The sequence below is a fragment of the Gymnoscopelus microlampas genome (assembly GCF_963454915.1).
Source record: "Gymnoscopelus microlampas genome assembly, chromosome: 19".
Taxonomy (NCBI): domain Eukaryota; kingdom Metazoa; phylum Chordata; class Actinopteri; order Myctophiformes; family Myctophidae; genus Gymnoscopelus; species Gymnoscopelus microlampas.
The window spans coordinates 46,800,472-46,824,566 of NC_139956.1; the positions used below are offsets into that span (position 1 = coordinate 46,800,472).

The 24,095-nt window shown below is 42.7% G+C and overlaps 1 protein-coding gene across 1 annotated transcript in view; it reads right to left on the minus strand.

The window, feature by feature from the left end:
• LOC311035057 (uncharacterized protein) overlaps nucleotides 1–19,032 on the minus strand; it is a 28,575-nt gene extending 9,543 nt beyond the window's left edge. The window contains exons 1-2 of the mRNA XM_084043137.1: nucleotides 19,016–19,032; nucleotides 16,803–16,931 (exon numbers count right to left, since the gene is read on the minus strand). Coding sequence (XP_083899263.1) covers nucleotides 16,803–16,848 — 46 coding nt within the window. The 5' untranslated portion in view covers nucleotides 16,849–16,931; nucleotides 19,016–19,032. The remainder of the gene's footprint in view (nucleotides 1–16,802; nucleotides 16,932–19,015) is intronic.
• Between the last annotated feature and the right edge of the window lie 5,063 nt (nucleotides 19,033–24,095).

Here is a 24,095-nt window from a genome sequence, read left to right on the forward strand (position 1 = left end):
GGTGAAGACTGACCTCAGAAACCAGCTACAAGGGGAACACCTTGCCACCTGTATGCGCTTGAGCATCAATGGACCCCCAACAAGAGATTTCAATTTTCAGAAAGCATTAGAGCTATTTTTTGTAAAAGAATGACATATCAAATGCTCTCTGTGCCATCACTAGATGTTGATGTGTGACTGTATTTCTGTAATTTCACTGAGCTGTATGTAACAACTGTCCACTGATTAGATCACTGGGAGGACAACTAACAACTTATGACAAAATGAATTACACTTGAAGAATAGCAGCTCACAGCCTGTTGCGATTCAATTGTAGATCTGCTATTTTCAAAGAAGTTGGGGAAGAGCTGACCAATAGGGATGCCATGCAGGGTGAAAATGGTCAATTAGCTCTTATTGTTTGGGGTGAAATATCTCTTAAACACTACCATAAGTGCCTGTGTGTGTTCCAGTTACGTCCAGTGACTGTACTGTCTGTCGTTTGCGTTAATGCCAAGTTGAACTGAATGTGAGTTTCTCCTGACAGGCAAGCGATTGTTTTCTGCTCTGAAATAATCTTTTGTTATTATTAACAAAATAATTATTTCTACATTGTGGTACTGATACTTTTGCTTAAGTAAGAAGTGTGAGTACTTCTACCTTTTGTTCCTTTCAAACAAAAGATACCTTTTGACAGTATACTACTTTAATAAAAGTATATTTTCTGGACACAATTCCTATCTAAACTATACAGATATTTTCCTGCTCATTACTGTGCACATGTACTATATAAATGTTTGTGTTTGAGCACAAATATGCATTTTGAGAACCCAAATTGTTTTCGGCGTGCACGCTTCGTACTTTTCCTTTTTCAGGAAAAGTACAATTGCAAGCCACGTCCTGAAAGACAAAGTAGAAACATCTCAACATAAAAGACCACAAGCTTGCGACAGATGTCTACAAGATGGAACGGCGCCTGTGATATGACGTTATTCTTTTTAGAGCAGCAGCCTGCAAGTTGTGTAGCATTGTTCTCCAAAGAGGTGCGGAAGGATGCCAAGGACTTATGGACCTTAATTGATGTTTACCTAACTAATGCGGAGCATGTAGTGAAAGCCCCAAAGCCAAGCTAAGACGCCTACTCTGTCTGTTATTGCACCGATGCAAGCCTAGCTGTGCCACAGCGCTAATGTCCAACCAATTGATCCACCAATTGTGAGGGACATAAAAAATGCTTCCACGGATATTGGGAAGAGATACGGGAAAGAGAAGCCTTTAAAAGAGGCCAGTCTCCTAAGGAAATACAGCCTGCTCTGACCCTTCCTGTAGAGACTGTTCGTGTTTGCTGCCCAGTCCAGTTTATGATCAAGCTGCACCCCCAGAAACTTATAGGACTCGACCACCTCAAACTCCACCCCCCCGATGGAAACTGGCTGTGGGGTGGGGTGGTACTGCAGGCGGGTACTGCATGCGTTTTTCACCCTCAAAACTACATTTTCAATTGGCCAGAACTTTGTCCTCCTTGGCACAGCAGTCTGTGCACCATAATGATGTAACATTCATAAATGTAATTTATGAATGTTATGATGTGGGCTTCTGATTTCAGAAGAACGAGAATGACACACCAGAAGGAAGGGCTGTCACTGTCAGGGTTGAACCGGAGTCTACCTCATCCGAAGAAGACAAGCATGACAAGCAGAAGTATGCCATCCTGATTTCCCTCTAAATCACAGACATGAAGGCCCTGCAGACCACAGATCTAGAGATATACCAGGAATTCATGGATGGAAACGTCACTGTCAATAAGAATCAGACATTGGGATGAATAATGCACTTGAGCAGCATCAAGCACATCATGAAGGTCTCTGGGCGACTTGTGGACTATAGAATGCTACCATTAAATGTTTTCCCCAGCCAACAAAGACAAAAGATTACATTGGAATCTAGAGTTCAAGTAGAGTTTTTTTTCCTAGTAGGCTGAGGTAGGCAAAGATATAAGCAATTGGTACATTGTAGATATCTATCTACAATTAGAAATAGAAACAATTTTAAAATTTCAATTAAAACATTTCAGGTTCGCAAATTTTCATACCAGCTGGTGAAAAGATTCAGCTCCAAGTATCCAGCGGCATGGGACAGGAAGGAAATGGCAGGGAAATATTGGCTCCGTGGATTCATGAAGAGGAACCAAGAGTTGTCCATACGCCGTCCAGAGGCTACTAGTTACTCCCGTGCGACGAGCTTTAACAGGTTCAACGTGGCTGCATTATTCAGTAACCTGGCTACTGTCTTGGAACGCCGCCCCCCCCCCCCCCAGCCAGCCCTTTGAAGCAAAGGATGTGTGGAACATGGACGAGACCGGCATTACAACAGTCCAAATCCCAGACAGAATTGTCTCCAGGAGGGGGATGAAACAACTGGGGGCAATGACGTCAGCAGAGAGGGGCACACTCACCACCATGGCCTTTGCAGTGAACGCCCAAGGCAACAGCATACCTCCCATGTTCATCTTTCCCAGAGTAAAGTTCAAGCCATTTATGATCAACGGCGGACCTCCTGGTTGTATTGGCACAGCCAATGGGTCTGGCTGGATGCAAGGAGAGGATTTCCTCGTGTTTCTCCAGCACTTCGTGAAACGCACCCGTCCATCACCAGAGAACAAGGTCATCCTCCTCCTTGACAACCACGGCTCACACCTGTCGCTCAATGGGATCGATTTCTGCAGGGAAAATGGAGTGGTGCTCTCGTCTTTCCCACCCCACTGTTCCCACAAACTTCAACCACTTGATAGAACCGTATATGGGCCTTTGAAGAGACACGTCAACGCTGCCATCGACCGATGGATGAAGAACAATCCAGGTAATGATAAATAATGTGTGTGTGTGTGTGTGTGTGTGTGTGTGTGTAGCCTGTGTGTGTGGGTGTGTGTGTGCGTGCGTGCTGTGTAGCCTGTGTGTGTGTGTGTGTGTGTGTGTGTGTGTGTGTGCGTGCGTGCGTGCGTGCGTGCGTGCGTGCGTGCGTGCGTGCGTGCGTGCGTGCGTGCTGTGTAGCCTATGTTAAAATGCAACTGAAAAACTTCAATGTTTTGTTTTGCAGGCAAGACGTTCGGCATATACGATGTCCCAGGAATTGTGGCAACTGCTCTGCCATTTGCCACGACCCCATCTAACATAATGTCTGGGTTCAGATGTTCCGGAGTTCATCCCTTCAACCCACAAGTCTTCACAGACCAAGAGTATGCACCTTCTTCTGTTACCGACAGGCCTGATCCCTCCAGTTCAGTGAGTGTTGTCCCTCTTGCAAATGATGCTGCACCTCCAGGCTCTCCTGCCACTCAGGAGCAGGAAGCTGAAGGTCCATGTCCAACTTTCTCCCCTGTGAGTCTGGTCTCTCCTGGCCCAAATTCTGCACGTCCTACTGGTTCTCCTGCCATTCCTGCGGCTGGCCCAAGTTCTGCACGTCCTACTGGTTCTCCTGCCATTCCTGCGGCTGGCCCAAGTTCTGCACGTCCTACTGGTTCTCCTGCCAATTCCTGCGGCTGGCCCAAGTTCTGCACGTCCTACTGGTTCTCCTGCCATTCCTGCAGCTGGCCCAAGCTCTGCACGTCCTACTGGTTCTTCTGCCATTCCTGCAGTGGAGAATTCCTCTCCAATTGAGGTAGGTCTACATACCGCACCAGATAGATATAGCCTAGCCTACTATGTAGTCCCCCCAGGAATCCACGATTCCGTGGATCTTGAGGCCGTCCGTGGATTTCAAAGCCATCCGCGGAATACAACGTGCAGTGCAGAATATTACATTTTACATGTAGTTTTCATCCCGGCCGCTAGATGTCACGGTCAGATAGACGGGATCTAATCACAGCCGGTCCGGCCGGATACGGAAACACAATACAGCGGCGGCCGGATACGGTGGCCGGATACGGAAATGGCTGTGTTTGACGTCGCATGCGTGCATGTGCTGTATTGTGTGCGACAAATTCATCAGACCAGATATCGTTCTGGAGAAGGTGGGCTGTGCATCAGCGGATGGTGCTGATTAATAAATGGAATAGACACCGTGTATGACAGCGATAGCGACGGACATAATAATGGAGAGATTTGTCCGACCGAATCCCCCGACGGTAAATAAATCAAAGCTAGGAAACATTACAGCTGCTGAAAGAGCTAAATCGTATGCAGAATTGCATGAGGATGGAGGCAAGCTCTTTTGCACAAGTTGCAATAGAGTCATTGATCACCAACGAAATTCTACAATCAAAGATCACTTGTCTTCCAGTCAACATTTGAAGAGAAAAAAAGCAACTCCTGCGGACGTCGCTTTAAAAAGACAGAAAACTATCACAACAACTATCGCCAGTAAAACCGTGGCTGCTGAGGAAAGAGAAAAGGTATGCTGTTGTATTGTAATTTTTTTAAGCAATGTATTCTTGACTTGACTGCGCCTTACTTTACCAATTGTTCTCAACCTGTGGGTCGGGACCCCCAATTATTTTGAGGGGGTCCCCAGATGACAGTAAAGTGACCATTTTAATACCTAAAAAAGGGGGGGGAATAAATGAAATGAACACAAAGTAAAAGTCCATTACTCCATTTACTACAGTAAAGTCCATTACTCCATCAAAATTAATCAACAAACTATAGTATAAGAAAATGGTCAAACAATGGCCAAATTGTCAAATAATATGAGAGAGGCAAAAGTTGTTAAAATAGCCGATCTACAAGTTGCGAGGCTGTGAGCTTGTAGATGTGCTATTTTCACAATATCTGCGAGTCAAACTAAATATAAATGATGCCTCATCCTACAATTCCAAGTGGGTGGGGGGTCTCCAGTTCAAATATGATTGTCTTTGGGGCCTGAAAAGGTTGAGAACCACTGCTATAGGCTACAAAATACAGTCAGTAGTTTATGTCACGCCAACTTCCCTGGACTGGTGTGTGTGTGTGTGTGTGTGTGTGTGTGTGTGTGTGTGTGTGTGTGTGTGTGTGTGTGTGTGTGTGTGTGTGTGTGTGAGAGAGAAAAAGTCAGTGTTTATTGTTAAGATGGTCTCTGATCTAACATGATTTAGTCAAGGTAGGCAGATATATGTACAGTGCATTTGATAAATAATGTTCTTTAAATTACTTATTTACTGTACATGTTTTTATTGCTACTAGTATTGATTATGTCTAGGGTATATTATTGTATTTTATTGTATACCCATACTGCTCCCGGGTGCAGTATGGGTTAGCGCCCCAGGCTGTGTCTTCCGTGAGGAAGAAGCCCAACAAACCCACGGTGAGGCCTTTAGGAGGGCCATTCCAGCTAACCGCAAGTGGAGCTAATTAGACGGCCCAATCTAGTGGTATCGACCCAAGGAACCATCACGCCAGAAGGAAATGTTTGGATCGGGGCGGTGCACCTGATCTGGCGCAGCGCTCAGGTCCTGGACCTGGTGAGACGAAGGAGGAGCCCGGCCAGGAGACAACCCACAGAGCCTAGTCCCTCCACGTGCCAGAGCCTCCCCGAGTCCCGGCAGAGTACTTACGGAGAAGCGGACTGCCCTGTCTTGCCCTATAGGACTGACCGTGGGTAGCTACTGGGACGTAAGTCGGGGCTTGATCAACCCTGGCTGGGTCACCTGGGCGAGGGTGTATGTTGTATGTTGCGAGACCCGAAACACCCGATGACCCCAGGCTACAACACTGATGATACGTCCCAGTTGCATCCATGTGATGTTTTTCTTTATATATGTCATTAAATGTCTCTATGTATTAAATACACAGGACCACAATGGAAATACTTTTACTTTAGCACCATTGTATAATTGTACCACTGTACTATTTGAAAACTGTTAGTTATTCATTCAATACATTAAAATGATGTACAATGAATCAATGCATTGTGTTTTACATTCTGTTTTGGCAGGTTTGCACTGAATGGATCAAGGCTTGTACAGCAACAAACACACCACTGTCCAGATCTGACAATCCCATGATGAGAAGTTTCTTCCTTCCCTGACCATACACAACTACTGTACAAGAGAGGTATCTACCAGAGGTATACAAGGTGGAGAAAGATGTCATCAAAAAGTCTCTGTCATGTTTGATGAACGCCTGATGCAGAAGGACGCTGCGTGCTCAACATAATGGTGTCTCCGCTCATCAAGGATGAATCTGATAAAATCCGCAGCTACCTGGTTGACACTGTTTTCCTAGACAAATGCAATCATTCTACAGTGGCAAATGCAGCATTCAATGCTCTAAATGACTTTGGAGTGAAACAAGAGGATGTGATTTATTTTGATACCGACAATGCTGCATATGCTTAAGGCTTACAAGCCTGCCCTCAAAGCCCTGTTTCCCAATTCCATCCATGTGACATGCCTAGCACATGTCATGAATCTTATTGGAGAAGCTTTCAGGAAGCCTTTTGCGGAGGTGAACACCTTCATGAGACATTTCTCACAGGTGTTTTACATGGCAGGTGCAAGGAAGAGGAGATACCTGAGCTTTCTCAGAACCTCAGACACAACATCAAGAATGGCTCCAAATCATTGTGGCACAATATGGAACTCATGGTACAGGGCAGCAGCTTACCATGCAGAACACTATTCCTTGTACAAGTCCTTTATCAAAGAGGAGATGGAGACCTGCAAGCTGTCTGCCCCCAACTCACTGGAGCAACTGTATGCCATTACGGGAGGCATGCGTTAATCCGACAGACCTTTTCTCCGACTATGTGGCATCCGCGTGCGGTTAGGGTTAGGGTGCGGTTTTGGTTCGGGTTTAGTATTGGAAACGTCGGAGCGATGCGCTGTCGGAGGAATGCGCTGTCGGACTAACGTACTGCACCCTGCCATTACACAAGATGAAGATCTCTCTATGACACTGCAGATACACCTCAACATCATTGTTGAAAAGTTACAGGTGCTTCTCCAGCTTTGCGACCTGTTTGAAAGCAATAGGCCTGTCACAATGAAGGTTTTTGAAGATCTGCAGATCACATTTGCAGCCAACAAAGAGCTAAAGGTGGAATCATGTGATCACTTCTTTGGTCCAAATGTCCCTTATGCCAAGAAGAAGGAGACCCTGGCCATATTTGAACAGGCCTACCAACTTGCAAAAGAGAAGTTGTCGAAGTACATGGATGGTGCCCAGCCGGCCATGCAGTTCTTAAGAGAAAGCAGGGTTTTCAATCCCAGATGTGTCGTCTTGTTCAGTGAGGTTGAGGATCTGAGCAGCATCCCTGGTTTCCAAGATATACCTAAGGAAGAAATCCACCTCTACTTCACAAAGTTTGGCCCAGCTGCAGTCAAGGCCTCAGTCTCTGGAGTGATTGACACAGATCTATTCTGGGACAGCATGCAAGAGCCACTACCTCAGCTGTCCAGGTTGGCAAAGAGGTACAAGGACTGTGTCACTAACTCAGCAGATGTGGAAAGGTCAAATACAAACTGGTGCTATAATCCAGGAGACGCTCACTGTCTGAGCCCAACACCAAAGCACTGCTGTTCCTGTACTTTAAGTGCAGTGTTCTCCTGACTCAGATAGTGATCAGGATGTTGATGAAATAATGGCATCTGGCTCACACTGAGGGATGGGTAGACTGTTGTGTTAAGTTGTATCGTATCTCTGATTTCTTTGTTGTGTTTAAAAAAGAAAAGAAACTGTGAAATGTATAGTTTTGACTGATTGCACATTATGTCAGCATTTAATTGCTATAACTGTCTGAATGTTTACATTTTCTATCTGCTGTATGCAGTAATGTTTTCCATATCCACTGGATACAGTGGATAGTTTAAACTTGGTTATTGAAACCAGTATTTTATATGTACTACACAGCCCTGCCTGTCAGCTCCAGGCACTTGTTCGGTTCTGAAGCCTTCACCCATAGTTTGGTGACACGTTTGCACTTTTTATGTCAGCATTGCATTGCTGTAACTGCATGTTAATTGTTTACATTTACTACATTACTCTGACTGCTGTATGTAGTAATGTTTACTTAAGCATTTTAATCCGATTGGTGGCCATTTCCCCCGTATTTTCTTATGCTTTCAACTACGTGACCCTATCGGCTGGGAGGTGTATTGCACTCTGGTACATTATAACTCTATGAGAAAATGGCCGCCGATCGGATATTTTAATCCGATCGGTGGCTTTTTATTGAACAATACGGAAAATACGGGTACTTATTGAGGGCCCGTACATAATTGTAACATGTGTGGCCATGAGCTAAGCGCTTTATTTTTGAAATCTGAACGTTTATATAGATGTATGGAGCAAAAAGGGAGAAAGTGCAAACACCAGGTTGAAGTTCATCCATGACCGTAACAGACGACCGTCATATGATCCATGGCTGGCATTTGTTTTCCAAGTATTTCCAATGTTCAGTACTTTTACTTCTACTCCACTAAATCTGATCTCAGAGGCAAATATTATACTTGTACTCCACTACAATTATTTGAAAACTTAAGTTAAGTTGTAGATTTGGATTGTTATTACAGAACACACATTAACCACTTCAGCCCTATATACATTTCAGCCATTTGAAAATAGCAGATCTACAAGCTCACAATGGTGTAGGCCAGGGGTCTTCAACAGGGGGTCCGGGAATCCTAGGGGGTCCTCAGAGCTACTATAGGGGGTCCGCCAAATCTTTGTGTGATAGGATTTCATTTTTTTTTTACATTAACCACTTGAACCCTAAACTTCCTTTTCTGAGGGGAACATTTGCCAAAAATAGCAGATCTACAAGCTCTCAACGCCTTGCAGCGCGAGGCTATAGGTGTAGAGGGAAAAAAGAGCAGACTAAGTAAAAAAAAAAAAACTTTAATCTGAAACACTATTTTATTCATTATAGAGTATAGGGGGTCCCTGCTTCATCTCTCTCTCAGCTAGGGGGTCCTTGGCCTGAAAACGTTGAAGACCCCTGATGTAGGCTATTTATCACTACATAACTAAAAGAGTTTATGAGTTAGGGGAAACAAGAGTTTGTCATAGTATCAACATTATATTAGGGTAACATGCTATGGTTTAAAACATCTTACCACTCAAACAGAGAGCGTCTCCTTTCAAACCCCAATGGTTCTATTGAGCCCCCCGCCCACAGGAGAAGCCCAATTCTCTCACAACTTGCTACAAAAATCGCTCATGAAAAACTATATAATCTCCTACATTTAATTTTCCACCTTCACATGTGTCTCCTTCTCTAATAATCAAAAAGTGCTATATATTTCATCTCGCAATGTACTTCCGGATGGTTCGTTTTGCACCTTTTTTTGCCACATCGGTCACGGGAAAGAAATAAGCACTGCCGTGGTCTATGGAAACGAGCCCAAAAGTGCACCCAAATAAGCCCAAAATCGCTTATACAAACAGTCAGACCTGGCAACGCAGCCTACGCCAATCATGCGTGAGAGATCTACAAGCTATGGGGCAGAGACGCCACCGTATCTTAGCAACAACTACAGCGCTCACTCTCATTGGTCGTGTCACGCTAAGAGCAGTTCCCAGACAATGGCATCGCACAGAGCTTGCTGTAGCCATCACAGCCAGTCGCAGCGACGACGGACAGGGCGCTGTGATAGCTGCCATGTCGCTAACGCTAACGTGGTTGTCATGCCTGCAGCGGCTGTGCAATCACTTTGTCAACAATGCACATTTGTGTGGTGAATGTCAATATTGCTGCTCAGTTAGTCCATTGTAGATGGTGTATGTTTGTGTGTGTCTTCTGGAGAACTATGTAGCTCCACAGCAACTACAGTAACTAACGTAATGGCAGGACCGCCCCGTGCAACGCATGTTAGGCTGCATTATGGTCATGTAGTAATTTCAGATCATTTCGCTCCGATTAGACCAGTGCTTATCAACCCTTTCAGGCCCCCCCCCCCTTTCAGGCCCCCCCCCCCCCCCCCCCCCCAAATAAACGTAATTGATCTGGGGACCCCCCCATTTTGTTTGACTCCGTTCCACAAGTAAATATTGTGAAAATAGCATATCTACAAGCTCGCAACGCCTCACGTTGAGACGCTTTGTAAGCTTGTAGATCGGCTATTTTCTACATGATTGCCTCTTTCTTAGATTATTTGACAATGTGGCCAATGTTTTATAGTATAGTTTGTTGACTACTTTTGTTGCAGAAATGGTCATTTCCTTTACTTTCGTTTTTTTATTGTCTCCGCCAGGCCGAAAGGCATGGCGCAAGACTATGTTTCACCCCCTGTCCGTCCGTCTGTGATAGCTAATCTCTCACATCGTTGACTTGATCGCAGCGAAACTGTGCACACACACTCCCTCGATGCCAATTCAGAACCTCTGCCCTATTTCTTTCACATGGCCCTTTTACAGTGCCACCAGGAGGCCGCTTTTTGCTACACACATTTTCTCACAGTACTCCTACATATTTTGCCCAAACATCACGCAAATCGGTACACAGTATCTCCACAGTCATTAAAAAAAAAGCCTCTTTCAGATTTTTCATATTCCATCCTGATTGGCTAAAATGGCTTCCAAAGTCTGCAGGACTGCTCCGTTTGGACCAAAATGCCTCACATTATGAACACAGCATGCACTTTCCGTGCAACTTTGCACCCACATTCCCACTATGCCGAGGAAGAAATTCCACTTGAGATTTCTCTAATCAGCCTCATGGTGGCGCTATAACAGCCCGATGTGGAGAGTCAGTGAGAGCTGGATAAACGAGGTAAAATGTGTCAAAAGGAGTCTGTACGGCTGTCGATAAATGAACACATGACGTCGGTGGGAGAGGAGATATTGTGTCTTTTGGACAAACAGCAGCGTGGTGCTGATGTTTGTTGTGTGAAGCAGCTTAATGTCAGAGTGTTTGTGTTGGAGCGCCTCAGTGCGGCTGCAGAGTTCATGTGCAACCTCTTCCAGAGAGAGACAGAGACACTAGAAACTCTGCTGGAGAAAAAAAAAAAAACACTGCTGGCCATTGACTTTCATATGGACATTAATCTACACACAGCAGGTATATCTGCTACACACACAACATCAAACTACACACTACAGGTATGATGCAGCGTTTGCATTCCAGCCAGCATGCCAGCGTACTTCCCATATGGTTTCAAGGTGGGCTAAACCATATGGACCCCATGTCAGCAATGTCAGCGGCATCCACTTCAGTCCCAACTGCGATGCCCATGCAGGCTATAAGTAGCTTCTACCTGGCCCTTAGGTGGGCCCCAACTAGCCATGTTTATGTGGGACCAAGGCGGCTCCTAACTGGGTTTGCCCATGCAGGCTTTAACTGGGTTCTACCTGGGCCCTAGGTGTACCCTAACCAACCAGAGTGCAGTGCCCATCGCGCCAATTGTTGTGACGTCAGGGCTCTCAATACTGCACATTGGTGGAGGAGGAGGGGCCGCAGGGCGACCGCACACATCGCTGAACCAATGGTAGCCCACGGATGTTTCCTCTGGGGATTTACAATCTGCCCCTCTATGCCACATATCATCCGCACTACAGGGTCTTCACTGACCGAGCCACGGCCCCACTGGCCCTCATGACGCTACGCCACTTATATGAGCTGCCAAGTGGCCGCGGGCGCTACGTGGGCGTGGCCGCGGGCTAGACGCGAGCCCCCGCGTAGCGGGGGCGAGCTTCTAGTATGTTTTAAACCATAGCATTATGTTCTAGAGCAGGGGTCTTCATAAGGGGGTCCTGGACCCCTAGGGGTCCTCATATTTACTACAGTACAGGGGGTCCGCCAAATCTATTTGAGATTTTCTCTCTCTTTTGTTGAATTTGTTTCACGATAACCACCATCCGGGGGGAACATTCACTGAAAATAGCCGATCTACAAGCTGACAGCGCGTCATGCTGCGATCGGTTACATGGCGGCTTTCCGACATGTCGCCTTTCCGACGTTAACGAACCCTATACCTAACCCTCACCCTAACCCTAACCGCACGCGGAAGCCACTAGTCGGAGTGGCGAGATGTCGGCGTGGAAGACTGTTACCGCTGCGATCAGCTGTTTGTGGTAGGCTACAGTGCCTCCCCGAATCCACAAGGTAGCCTATTCTTCATTTTATGTATGGTCCAGTATATTATTAATTCATATCAGTCACTGTATGCCAGTGTGGCAAGGCAGCCTACTGTAAGTCTTAAACAAAATAGATGTTGCATGTATAAACTATATAAAACATTTATCCCTAACCCTCAACAGTGGCTCAGTTAGTGACCGTCATGGATTCACTTTCTCCATTTTTTTTACCCGTTCAGATTTCAAATATAAAGTGCTCACCCCAAGGCCACGGATGTTGCAATTATGTACGTTTCCTCAAAAGTACCCGTATATTCCGTATTGTTCAATAAAAAGCATTTGAATCCGATTGGTGGCCATTTTTCTCCATAAGCTTTCAACTTCGCGACCCTATCGGTTGGAAGGTGAATTGCACTCTGATACCTTATAACTCTATGGCCACCAATCGGATTAAAAGGCTTTTTATTGAACAATACGGAAGATACGGGTACTTCTGAGGGCCCGAACATAATTCTAACATCCATGGCCAGCCCTTTTGAAATATGAACGTTTATGTAGATGAATGAAGCAGTAAGGGAAAAGTGAAAACACCTGGTTGAAGTTCGTCCATGACGGTAACAGAGCTTGCGAAATGAGATTTCCGGAGGGAGTTGGGGTTTACAAGGCTAAGCAAAGACATGGCTAGCAGACAGAGTAAGACCGCTGGCTCATTTGCATATCACGCGTATGCAAATTAGCCATGTGGTCTCACAGCCAGGGGCTCACAATGAGCTTGTAGATTAGCTATTTTCAAAGGATTTGTTAACATTTGAAAACTTGAAATGGGACATTCTGCATAATGAGTGCTTTTACTTTTGGTACTTTAAGTACATTTTGATGCCGATACTTTTACTCAAGTATATTTTGAATTCCGGACATTTACTTGTAAAAGAGTATTTCTGTATTGCGGTATTGATACTTTTACTTAAATAAAAAGTTTGAGTACTTTTTCCACCACTGATTACTATAAGCAATAACTTGGATAACAATGACACGATTGCAAAATGTCGGCTATTTATTACCTACATAACTAAACGAGTTTATGGAGTTATAGGGGAAACAAGAGTTCGTCATAGTGTCAACATTATATTAAGCAAAATATAATGTAGGCTACCTATAGAGTCACTTAGACAGGCAAGACAGACGTTAACAAAATAAATTGCCGTCTGCATGATGTAAAAACGGGGGTCCGCAGCATCCCTATTTTGGGAGGGTGGGGGGGGGGGGGGTAGCCTACATTCACCGAAAATAGCAGATCTACAAGCTGACAATGCGTCATGCTGCAACAGCTTGTAGATCTGCTATTTTTGGTTAAGAAGTTTGGTGGTGTAAAAAAACAAGTACAGAGCCAAATGTATAATGATAATGCTTTAATCTCAACGTCAATTTTAATGTTTTCGGAGTGAGAAATACAAATAGCTACTATAAGCACATCATGCTGCTATACCCCTGGCTGTAAGCATGAATATTATTTTATTGCTCAATGATGAGTTTGCCTATTTGTTACATAACTAACAGAGTTTGGGTAGAGTTAGGGAAAGCGTTCACAATCACACTCTACACTTCTTCTTCTTATCACGTATAGCCAAAATATAATGTAGGCTATACACTTAATAGAAAATTGGACAATGTTTAGCTGTTTGTCGGAAAGAAACCATGCAGGACCATTAAGTCAGCCAGTAAAAGCTCTCGTTCTGGTTTGATCAGGTTAATGTTAATGTTACATTATCGGCTGCCTACAAGCATTGTTGAACTCGTGGCTCTATGTGCCCTCGGTGGCTCGCGGTAATTATTAATGCTTTGATCATCTCATCAATTGTAAGTCTAGAATGACAGATGCAATGAATACAAGAGTATGTTACGTTATAAGTACAGTATATATGCTACAAGTAAGCAGAGCCACAGTTGAACAAAGTTGGCTCGGGCAGGAGTCGATCCCGTCCTCCCGGTGCGTGTGCTTTTCTGTGATTGGCCGAACGTTCATATTCTAGCGCTCCGACCTCGACAATCAGGCGATATCTTTGGCGCAGTCGGTAGCGCTGTCGCCTCACAGCTAGAAGGTCCTGGGTTCGATTCCCGCCAGGGACGCTGTGGGTGCTGGGGGCGTGTCTTCTCCTCCGCGTCATCAGCGCCCATACCCAGGGTGGGGTTGGCGAAAGGGCCTATTCTGTGTGGAGTTTGCATGTTCTCCCCGTGTCTCCCAGGGTAGTTAATACCCTCACAAAAACATGTAGTAATCCTGGTCGCTATACCGCCTCCCCCATGACAGCCGTGGTGCCTGATGGAGGGGAAGGGAACTGGTTGGAATAACGTGTTCCTTCCACGCGCTACGTCCAACCAGGGTAACTCCCCCCTGTCAGGTGACAAGAAGGTCAGTTGGCTCTCATGCACTGAAGAAAGCATGAGCTCAGTGTAGCGCCCAGGAACACTTAGGAAATTGGCACCGGGTGAAAAAAATGGGTTACAAAAATCGCTTGGCACCGGGTGAAAAAAATGGGTTACAAAAATCGCGGGATAAAAATTATAAAGTAAAAAAAGAATAATAATAATTGGCTACTCTAAGAAATAATAAAAAAAACGTCCAATGTATTGTCCTTTATGGGGCAAATGTTGTGGTTGTGGTGTTGTGGTTCTGTGACTGTCTTAATATTTTATGTTATTTTTATAGAGAGGTCAGTCTTATACATGTTGTAGGCTAATTTGTTCTGTTTAATGTAGCCTATGTTACTGTGTGACTGTGAAGACATAATGGTTCTGGATGCCACGTTTTTTATGTAGGCTAGCCTACTCTGTCCCGTGTGTGTTCTTTGAGCCACAGAGAGGTAACTGAGAGTGTTTTACCTGGAATGTTTTATATGCACTTTGTTCTGTGTGTGTGTTCTTTGAGTCAGAGGTCACTGAGAGTGTTTTACCTGGATGCAATGTTTTGTATGTGTTATTTGAGCCACAGAGAGACCTTTATGCCTATAATTGTTTTGTAATGGACCAAATGTAATTCTGGACCAAATATTGTTCTAGCCTAGGCCTACCTCATGGTTCTGTTTTGATATGACCGATTTCCTATCAATGCCTTTCATATTGCACCTTTGAACCAAGTTTACAAGCTGAATGCACATGTCGGGGGGGGGGGGGGGGGGGGATGTCATCCAACTATTCTAAATCAGATTGGGATCGTAAAACATTTTGTACAACTCCTCCAATCAAACTTGATCACCTTTTAGGTGTAATCAATGTATTTTACCAACAAGGTATTGACACAAACTCAACAACTGGTACATATGGTAAGTTTTAATAATAATCTTGTGTTTGATACATAATCTAATCACATCCTTGGTATGGAAACAATGTTAAACAGTTGCGTGAATGAAGTATAATTGATTTGACCTGAAAACGATGTGTTTAATGCCGTTTTTTAGCAGTGTTACTTTTGTAACTATGGCTGTTACAATCAGTCTGATAAGCACTTAAAATGTAACGTCGGAACAGCGTCCACTTTCGGTTTAATAACTCGCAACCTGTTTTATCAATTGAAAATCTTTAAGTGGTTTATGATAGCAGACATGTGTAGGTTCTTTGCTTGAAAATATTACATATGTAGGTAAAACGATCGCCGAGTAAAAGACCGAAAAATGAAAAATGTTACAATCTTGGCAGCTCTCCCCTACATATTAGACTAAATGTTTACAATGAACATAATAAAACTACAGCCGTTCCGAGACCGATACAAGTATTGCATGTTTGTATCGGTATCAGCGAGTATGGCAGTATATGCCATTACAATACCACATAATTTATCACAGGATGATAGTAATTTACAGTAATCAAATGTTTTGTATTTTGAATGCTTCAGTTGATGTTTCACTGCTGTTTTATTTTGTATTTCTTATTTATTCCAAGATCAGTGGTTCTCAAACCTTTTAGTTTCAAGGACCCCAATAACTCTACAGTGTGTACAAATACAGACAAGTAAGGGTCCATTTGGAACCCCCTCAAGGAACCCAGAGAGTCCCTGGACCACACTTTGAGAACCACTGTATTAGATTTTTTTAAATTACACACTATTATCAAATCGATACTCGGCCGATACGCAAGTTATGTGTATCGGTAAGGAAAAAATCACACCGTGTGTGAAGGAAGCGGTGCCTTTGGGGCCTTAACTCATTTCAGTTCGTCCCTATTGGTGGTCTGAGTCCACTTACCAAATTTGTACTTGGTAGCATGCTGCAAACTGGAATGATGGCTGTTTAAAGCCCAGCCAATGGGCAGACAGAGGGGGCGGGGCTTAAGTAATGACAGTTAGTCCCTATTGCTGGCTTTAGTCCATGTACAAAATTTGTACTCCATAGCATGCTGCGAACTTGAGTTATGGCTGTTTGAAGGCCAGCCAATGGGAAGACAGAGGGGGCGGGGCTTCAGCAATTCATGCTGGTCCCTATTGGTGGACTAGGTCCACATACCAAATGTGGACTTGGTGGCATGCTGCAAACTGGAGTTATAGCTGTTTAAAATCCCGTGCTCATCCCGTGCTCATACGGGCGCTGGGGGTCCCTGGACCCCTCTTTGATAACGTCATCAATTCAAGCTCGTCCCTATTGGTGGTCTAAGTCCACATACCAAATTTGGACTTGGTGGCATGCTGCAAACTGAAGTTATAGCTGTTTGCTTCTTTGCCGTGCTCATCCCGTGCTCAAACAAACGGCCCGTGCTCAAACAAACGGACACACAGACAGAGTCAAACGTAGAGCGGTTGGCACCGCTAAAAATGGCATCGGTACATCTAAATAAAACAGTACATACCTAGTCTGTGTAACTTGATCACTGGGTTCAACATGGTGGTCTGCATCACTGCTACAACTCTGTTCTTCACACACTGTAGGATGGGTGTTGTTTGGCCTGGGGCCAAATGTATCAAGAATAGCTCTGGATCTAGAAACAAAATCAGAACAATATATTTTTTTCAAAACAGCCCCGAATCTATTCATCTGTCATCAAAATCATGCTTTAAAACCTTTGATATTGTTAACGGAAAAATGGCCGTCTGTTTTAAGTCCTCCTCCCTGAGGCGACTGGCGTTAGTACCATTAGTTTGAACAAGACCCGGTAAGGACACGCTGTGATTGGCCAGTAGTCGCTGTGATTGACAGTTCTGCCTTGTTGAACTTCTTCATAGCGTTTTTGGGCGGTTAGCGGCCCTATAAGTGGGGTTGGGACACCTCATTAGTACACCCTTCGCTGCACTGTGATTGGCTCATACATTAGTACACCCCTACATTAGTACACCCCTAGCTGTACTGTGATTGGCTGACTCTATTGGCTGACTCTATGCAGCACTGTGATTGGCTAACGAGACACATGATGAAATTAATAACCTATAAATAGGACTATGCACTTAAAAGAAAACACTTTTTGAGTGGTGCCAACCACTCCTATATCTGACTTTGTCTGTGTGTCCGTCGTCCGTATGTATGTATGTATGTATGTATGTCCAATAAACAAACATTGATGACAACATCAATACAGGGCTCATCAAAGGCACCAGTCTCTTCACACTGGGTGTGATGTTTATTCCTAAACTGACCCTCAGTGAAATGCCTAACCTAACCTTTATATTTATTATAATATATATTTGTATCTATTTTTGATTTTTATTAAGGCGAGAACAATGGCTTCCATTATAGCATGCTAACTTTCCAGGAATAGAAAGCCTGTAGTTTCTATTAGCTTGGATTCCCCATAGTCACTGGTAGATGGGTTTCTGAACTGTCCACAGGCCTCCTCTGAGACACAGACTGAGTAGACAAAAACTGTACCATATTATCGGAGCATTAGTGAGGACTGTTTATATGAAGACAGGTTGAAAATGGGTGAAGTCGTCCTTTAACAGAACCAGCTTACAAACCCATTAGAATTGCGCATCTTCTGTCAGGAACAGCTGTATACACAATGCAAGAAAGGCTAGCTTGGAATAAAGCTTTTGAAACAAATGGCTCCAATATTTCAATATTTTGCATTCACTTGGTATAAAACAAAACAAAAATTTCCCCTCCAAATATATTTCAAATTGTGCACAAATAGCCACATATTCTTTTTTGGTTTCAAATGTTAAATCGTTGCTCTGTTTATATGTACAGAGATCACTCGGTGCAGACAGTTCAGGAATACACAATGATTAATACACTTTAAGGTGTCTCTCTCTCTCTCTCTCTCTCTCTCTCTCTCTCTCTCTCTCTCTCTCTCTCTCTCTCAAAACTTGTGGGACATTATGCATACTAGTACTATTGATACTTTAAGTGCATGTCGATGCCAATACTGGTGTGTGTGTGTGTGTGTGTGTGTGTGTGTGACACATAAATACTGGCATATTATTAGCCCTGAAATATGACATAAGATGACAGTCATGGCGATACTTGTTCCTGGTTTTTGAAATGTCTACCTTTACAACCCGCTCATCTACATAAACGTTCACATTTCAAATATAAAGTGCTGACCCCACGGCCATAGATGTATCAAATTAAAACGCTTGGGTCTAAGTACCCGTATCTTCCGTATTGTTCAATAAAACACTTTTTACTCCTATCGGCGGCCATTATTTCATACAGTTAATAATGTATCAGGTGCAGTACACCTCCCAACCGATAGGGTCGCGCAGTTGAAAGCATAGAGAATATTCTGACAAAATGGACTGGAGTAACGTGAAGCCACCGCCGACCGGATTAAAATGCTTTTTATTGAACAATAAAGAAGATACGGGAACTTAGAACTGGGCGTTTTAACTTGTTACATCCATGGCCGTGGGGTCAGCACTTTATATTTGAAATGTGAACGTTTATATAGATGTACGAGTTGTAAATGTAGAACATTCACAAACGCTTGTGACAGACGAGCGTCATGTGAACCATGGCTAGTGTTGTTTCAGTAAACACACATTGTACAACCACCATAAACGTAATAAACAAATGTGTACAATGTACACGACGACATGAACACACTCAGTCACAATGTAAACATACCTCACACTTCTCTTGGCTGAGACACACAATCTACTTCCGCTTGTGTGTAACCACTAACGTGTCCCCCCAGCAACACACACTGTTACAGATGGGATTTATGAAGTGGTGTAAAGTAACTAAAGTTAATTTACTCAAGTACTGTACTTAAGTACAGTTTTGAGGTATTTTTTACTTTATTGGAGTACTTCTACATTTCTATACTTTTACTTCTACTCCAGTGCAAATATTGTACTTTTACTCCACTACAATTATTTGAAAACTTGAGTCTAGTTAGTTTGTAGATTTTGATTATTATTACAAAACACACATTATCCACTCAGCCCTTCATATTTTGGGCCATTTGAAAATAGCAAATCTACAAGCTCACAGTGGTCATCTACGTCATTTTCGCAATCATGCAATTCCAGCCGGCAGATTCGTCACACCATGGGAGCCAGACTGCAGCCGTGAGTTCAGTGGAATGCATTGGAGTTAATGAGAGCCCGGTGGATCAGCTCATGAACAAAATATATTTCTGAATGACTGAGACCTTTGTGAAGTAATTGCTTCTGGAAAATAAAAGAAGACATATCACACATTGTTTTCTGCTGTGCTTTTCGATGTGTCCACTGTATAAGTTTATTGAGCTATCTAAAGAGCACAAAGTACGCGATACTGCCGAGCCAGAAACCAGTGTTGCCATGTCCTCTTATTATAAGCGAGTTTGGGCTTATTTTTCTGTGAAGTTGCTTGTAAATATTGGTAGTTGCGGGTTGCGTTTTTTGGGGCTTTTTTCTAAATTGTAGTTGATTATTTGGACTTGGGCTTCACAATTTTAAAGTTATTTTAACCAGTGGTTCTCAATTATGTTTATGTCATGGACCCTCAAATTAATATGTATTTGTCCCTAACCCCCATTGAGTACTAGATTTGTGTTTCAAAAATCCTCAATATTTCACATTTTACTTTTTTTTAAAATAGCAGATCTACAAGCTCACAACGCGTTGTGAGCTTGTAGATCGGATATTTTCAATGTATACAGTAAAGGTTTAAAGTGCTCATAATGGCCTAGTGCAAGTCTTCAATAGGGGTCCGCGACCCCTAGGGGGTCTGCGAGGTACTGCAGGGGGTCCACGAAATTGTTGCTTGATTAGACAATTAAAAAAAGTATACATATATATATATATATTTTTTTGGTATTTATTTATATATATATATATATATATATATATATATATATTTTATATATATATATATATATATATATATATATATATATATATATATATATATATATATATATATATATATATATATATATATATATATATATAAATGATGATATCTATAAATGGTTATGTCCATTTTGAATAGCTTGTATACATGATTATTGTGCAATTGACAGATTTTGTTCTCAGTTAATAAGGTATGTTTATAAATGGCAGTGCGGCCACCCTACTCTGTACCCTGTATATGTTTGTTTAAAATAAAACATGAATATATTGATCTGTCTATTATGTTTAATAGCTTAGTATTGATGCACAATAACATGTATGTTTATGAAACACAACTGTATACATAATTACACAATATAAGTTGAATAACTTTTTGGTCACATGACTTTTTCAATAAAATTGTTCATATTGTCTGTCAGTCATGCCTACACGATGCACACCCTTTATTTTGAAAATTTCCCTAAAAATGTATTTTTTATGAATTTCTGAAATCTAAGAAATTGAATAACGTTTTGGTCATGACCTTTTCAACAAAATCATTGTTCATATTGTCTGTCAGTCATGCCTACATGATGCACACACTTTATTTTGGAAAGTTTCCTCAAAATGTATTTTTTATGATTTTCTGAAATCTAAGAAATTGAATAACTTTTTGGTCACATGACCTTTTCAACAAAACCATTGTTCATATTGTCTGTCAGTCATGCATACATGATGCACAGCATTTATTTTGAATCTTTTCCTCAAAAGGTATTTTTTATGAATTTCTGAAATCTAAGAAATTGAATGATATAAATTGATAACCTTTTGGTCACAATTCCTACATGATGCACACCCTTTATTTTGAAAATATGGCACGACCAAAACAGTAGGCAATAAGCATTAAGAACAATATGCAGGTGTAAAGGAGCAACTTGGACACTCTGGCATGAAGGAAGCATGAGTTCAAGTTGCTCTCCCCATGTCCCTATATGGGGACTAGGTTGGCAGAGGGTGTGTAGAGCTCAGGATCACATTAGATAATTGACACAGGGGTGAAAAATGGGTTGCAAAATCATGGGATAAAAAAACAATATGCACAATAAGCCAAAGAATAAGCCATAGAAATGGAAGACTGAACTAGAGAAAAAGAAGACTGTAATTGTGACATAGCTTTGACCAATTGGAGTAAGACTGGTTTCAGTGCTATTTGGCATGATGACCCTCTACCATATTGTACAGTTTCATAAGCATGTGACACTGCATGTATGTTTTAGGGGCACTTAAATGTACTACGACTTTTGGTCCGCATAGGTCCAAAGTTCATGTGTAGAACATTTTGTGTATTTTGATCAAAAATCCCGGGAGAGATAGATTTTTTACTGTTTTTCATTATAAATCAAAAGGTCAGAGCACAAAAGTTTTTCGGCATGAGGAGACACATATGTGTATCAAAGTTTCATTGCCGACGGTCAAACGATTCATGAGCTATGCACGTTCAAATTGAGTGCTCATTTTCAATTGAGTGCTATAGCGCCACCCTTTGGCCAATGGTCATGGGCTTCACATAGTCACCGTTTGGCATGGCCATCTACCAGATTCCCGCGAAAACCGACTGCACGGTTCAGCCTGCAGAACTGCTATTTTTGGCAGAAGAAGAAGAAAAAAAGACAAAAACAATAAGGAACTGTTACGACTGGGGTCGTATTCTGTGATATGATTTTGGGTCCTGGAAGGAAGTGGTGTGCGCGTGCAACGTGCCAGATGTAGATGACACCGTGAGCATGGGTGTGACTGGGAATGGATGCAGAACAGGTGGCCAGCCATCCATTGGAGGGGAGACTTCCGACCAGCCATCCATTGGAGGGGAGACTTACGGGCAGCCAGCGATTGGTGGGGAGCGGTCCTGAGTCCCACAGCCATTCAGAGTAGCTAATGATGTTGGCCATTCTCTATATAAGACAGGAGCAGGGGAACAGACCGGACGTATTTTGTTATGTTCAGTTAATATGGTTTAGTTTGCTCTGCTGCCTGATTTGAGTTAAGTGAATTTGAGTTCTGGACTTAATTAAATTAAATTCATTCCCTTTTTGTCCAGTAATTCCTACATGATGCACAGCATGCTTTATATTTTCCATCCAGCAGAGACATACTGTATGCAACATATTTCAAAATGTTAGAGAAACAAACATTATGAAAATTGTGTCTGCCGGGATTCATGTTAAATGGATGTGTATACAGGTAATATATCTTCCCTTGTAACTGCCGGTGAAATTTGCCTGGAGATTGAGGATACCTTCTGTCTTCCTTTGGAATTAATAGACTCCAACCTGCTTCCGGTCTCCTAAAAAGGCGTCCGCCTACTTCACGCAGATACGGGAAGTAAACCGGAGCTGGCTATTTATTTCCTTGCTAATTTTGTCTTGGTGACGTCATCAGACAGACAGGCCTACTTTGATTTCACTTCCGGGTTTCTCCCAAGGAACAAGGAGAGGTTAGATAAGCCTATACAGTTCACTCACTCGCGACATTGCCAAATAATCGGTTCATGAACATAAAAGAAGACCTATAGCACACAATGTTTTCTGAACACTTAACAGTTTGTTTCATGCCCAAGCCACCATGTCAAAGGGGGTCCATACAACATGACACAACTCCTTTAATTTCTAGATCAGCTGCGCAATAATATTGCGGTTAGGGTTAGGTATAGTGTTAGTAACCGTCAGAATGGCGACATGTCGGAATGATGACATGTAGCCGTCTCGGACCTGTTGCAAATTGCAGACAGGTGCTCTCTTAATAGCGGTTTTGAAGGAGGGTAGGGAGTCACACTTTTTGATGGCTGGTGAGGGCATTCCACATTTTGGTGGCATATCAGTAGAACAAATTTAACCCCATTGTTGTGCCGAATTGGGTTGAACGAGATCAGTGGAGCTCCCCTGGTGTTGTGTCTCTCACGTTATTGAAGTAGTTTGACAGGTACGTATGGGCACTGGCCCCTTAAGTATATTTTTGTAGACCAGGCCCATTGCAAGTTGCTGTACTCTGTCCTCTACCCTGAGCCATCCCACCCTATAGCATAATGAGCAGGGGTTAGGTGAGTCCTATAGGTGTGAGGTTTAGTAGAAACCTGATCAGTTTGGATTAGGCACAGAAGGTGCATTTTACCACACTGCATGGCAGAGTAAACATGAGTGGTGTTGATGCATAGCACGTGGCGGACATTTTCTGGTTCCATCGTTCCAGACCCCATTCATTTTTCCCATAGAGATTTCCAAAAATATTTATATCAATTAATTTAAGCCTAGAATCAAGCCATTCAGGATACTGGTGATTCATAAAACATGAAAACATAAAACATTTGATTTTGTGAAAGAATTACAAATTATATGATATACTAATACTAACCCTTTGTTTTGTGGTTTTCAAAAAATAAATGTCACAGAATCAAACGTTTTATGGCCATGAATCACCAGGATCCTGGATGGCTTGATTCTGGTCTTAAAATAATTGATATAAATATTTTTTGGAAATCTCTATGGGAAAAATTAAAATGGCCGCCACTGCTGTGCCCTATAATGGCCTTGAGAGGAAATGATAATGCTAATGTACAGTAACCTGCACATTTGCTGAATATACTGTAAAGGTTTTGGAAATTGTCTATTTTACTGTGCATGGACATTTCCTTGTATGTATCGTCAGTGTCACATTTCAAAGGTCAACATCATAGTACAGTATTATTTCCCTTGTTCAGTAATGAAAGACATATTTACAACAGAGAGGTAAGAAGGAGGCACTGAAGCAACTCGGGTACATTTACTTACTTACTTATTAAGGTGCAAAGTACAAATTACATTTCGACGTGGATTACATCTTTGTCAGGTCAT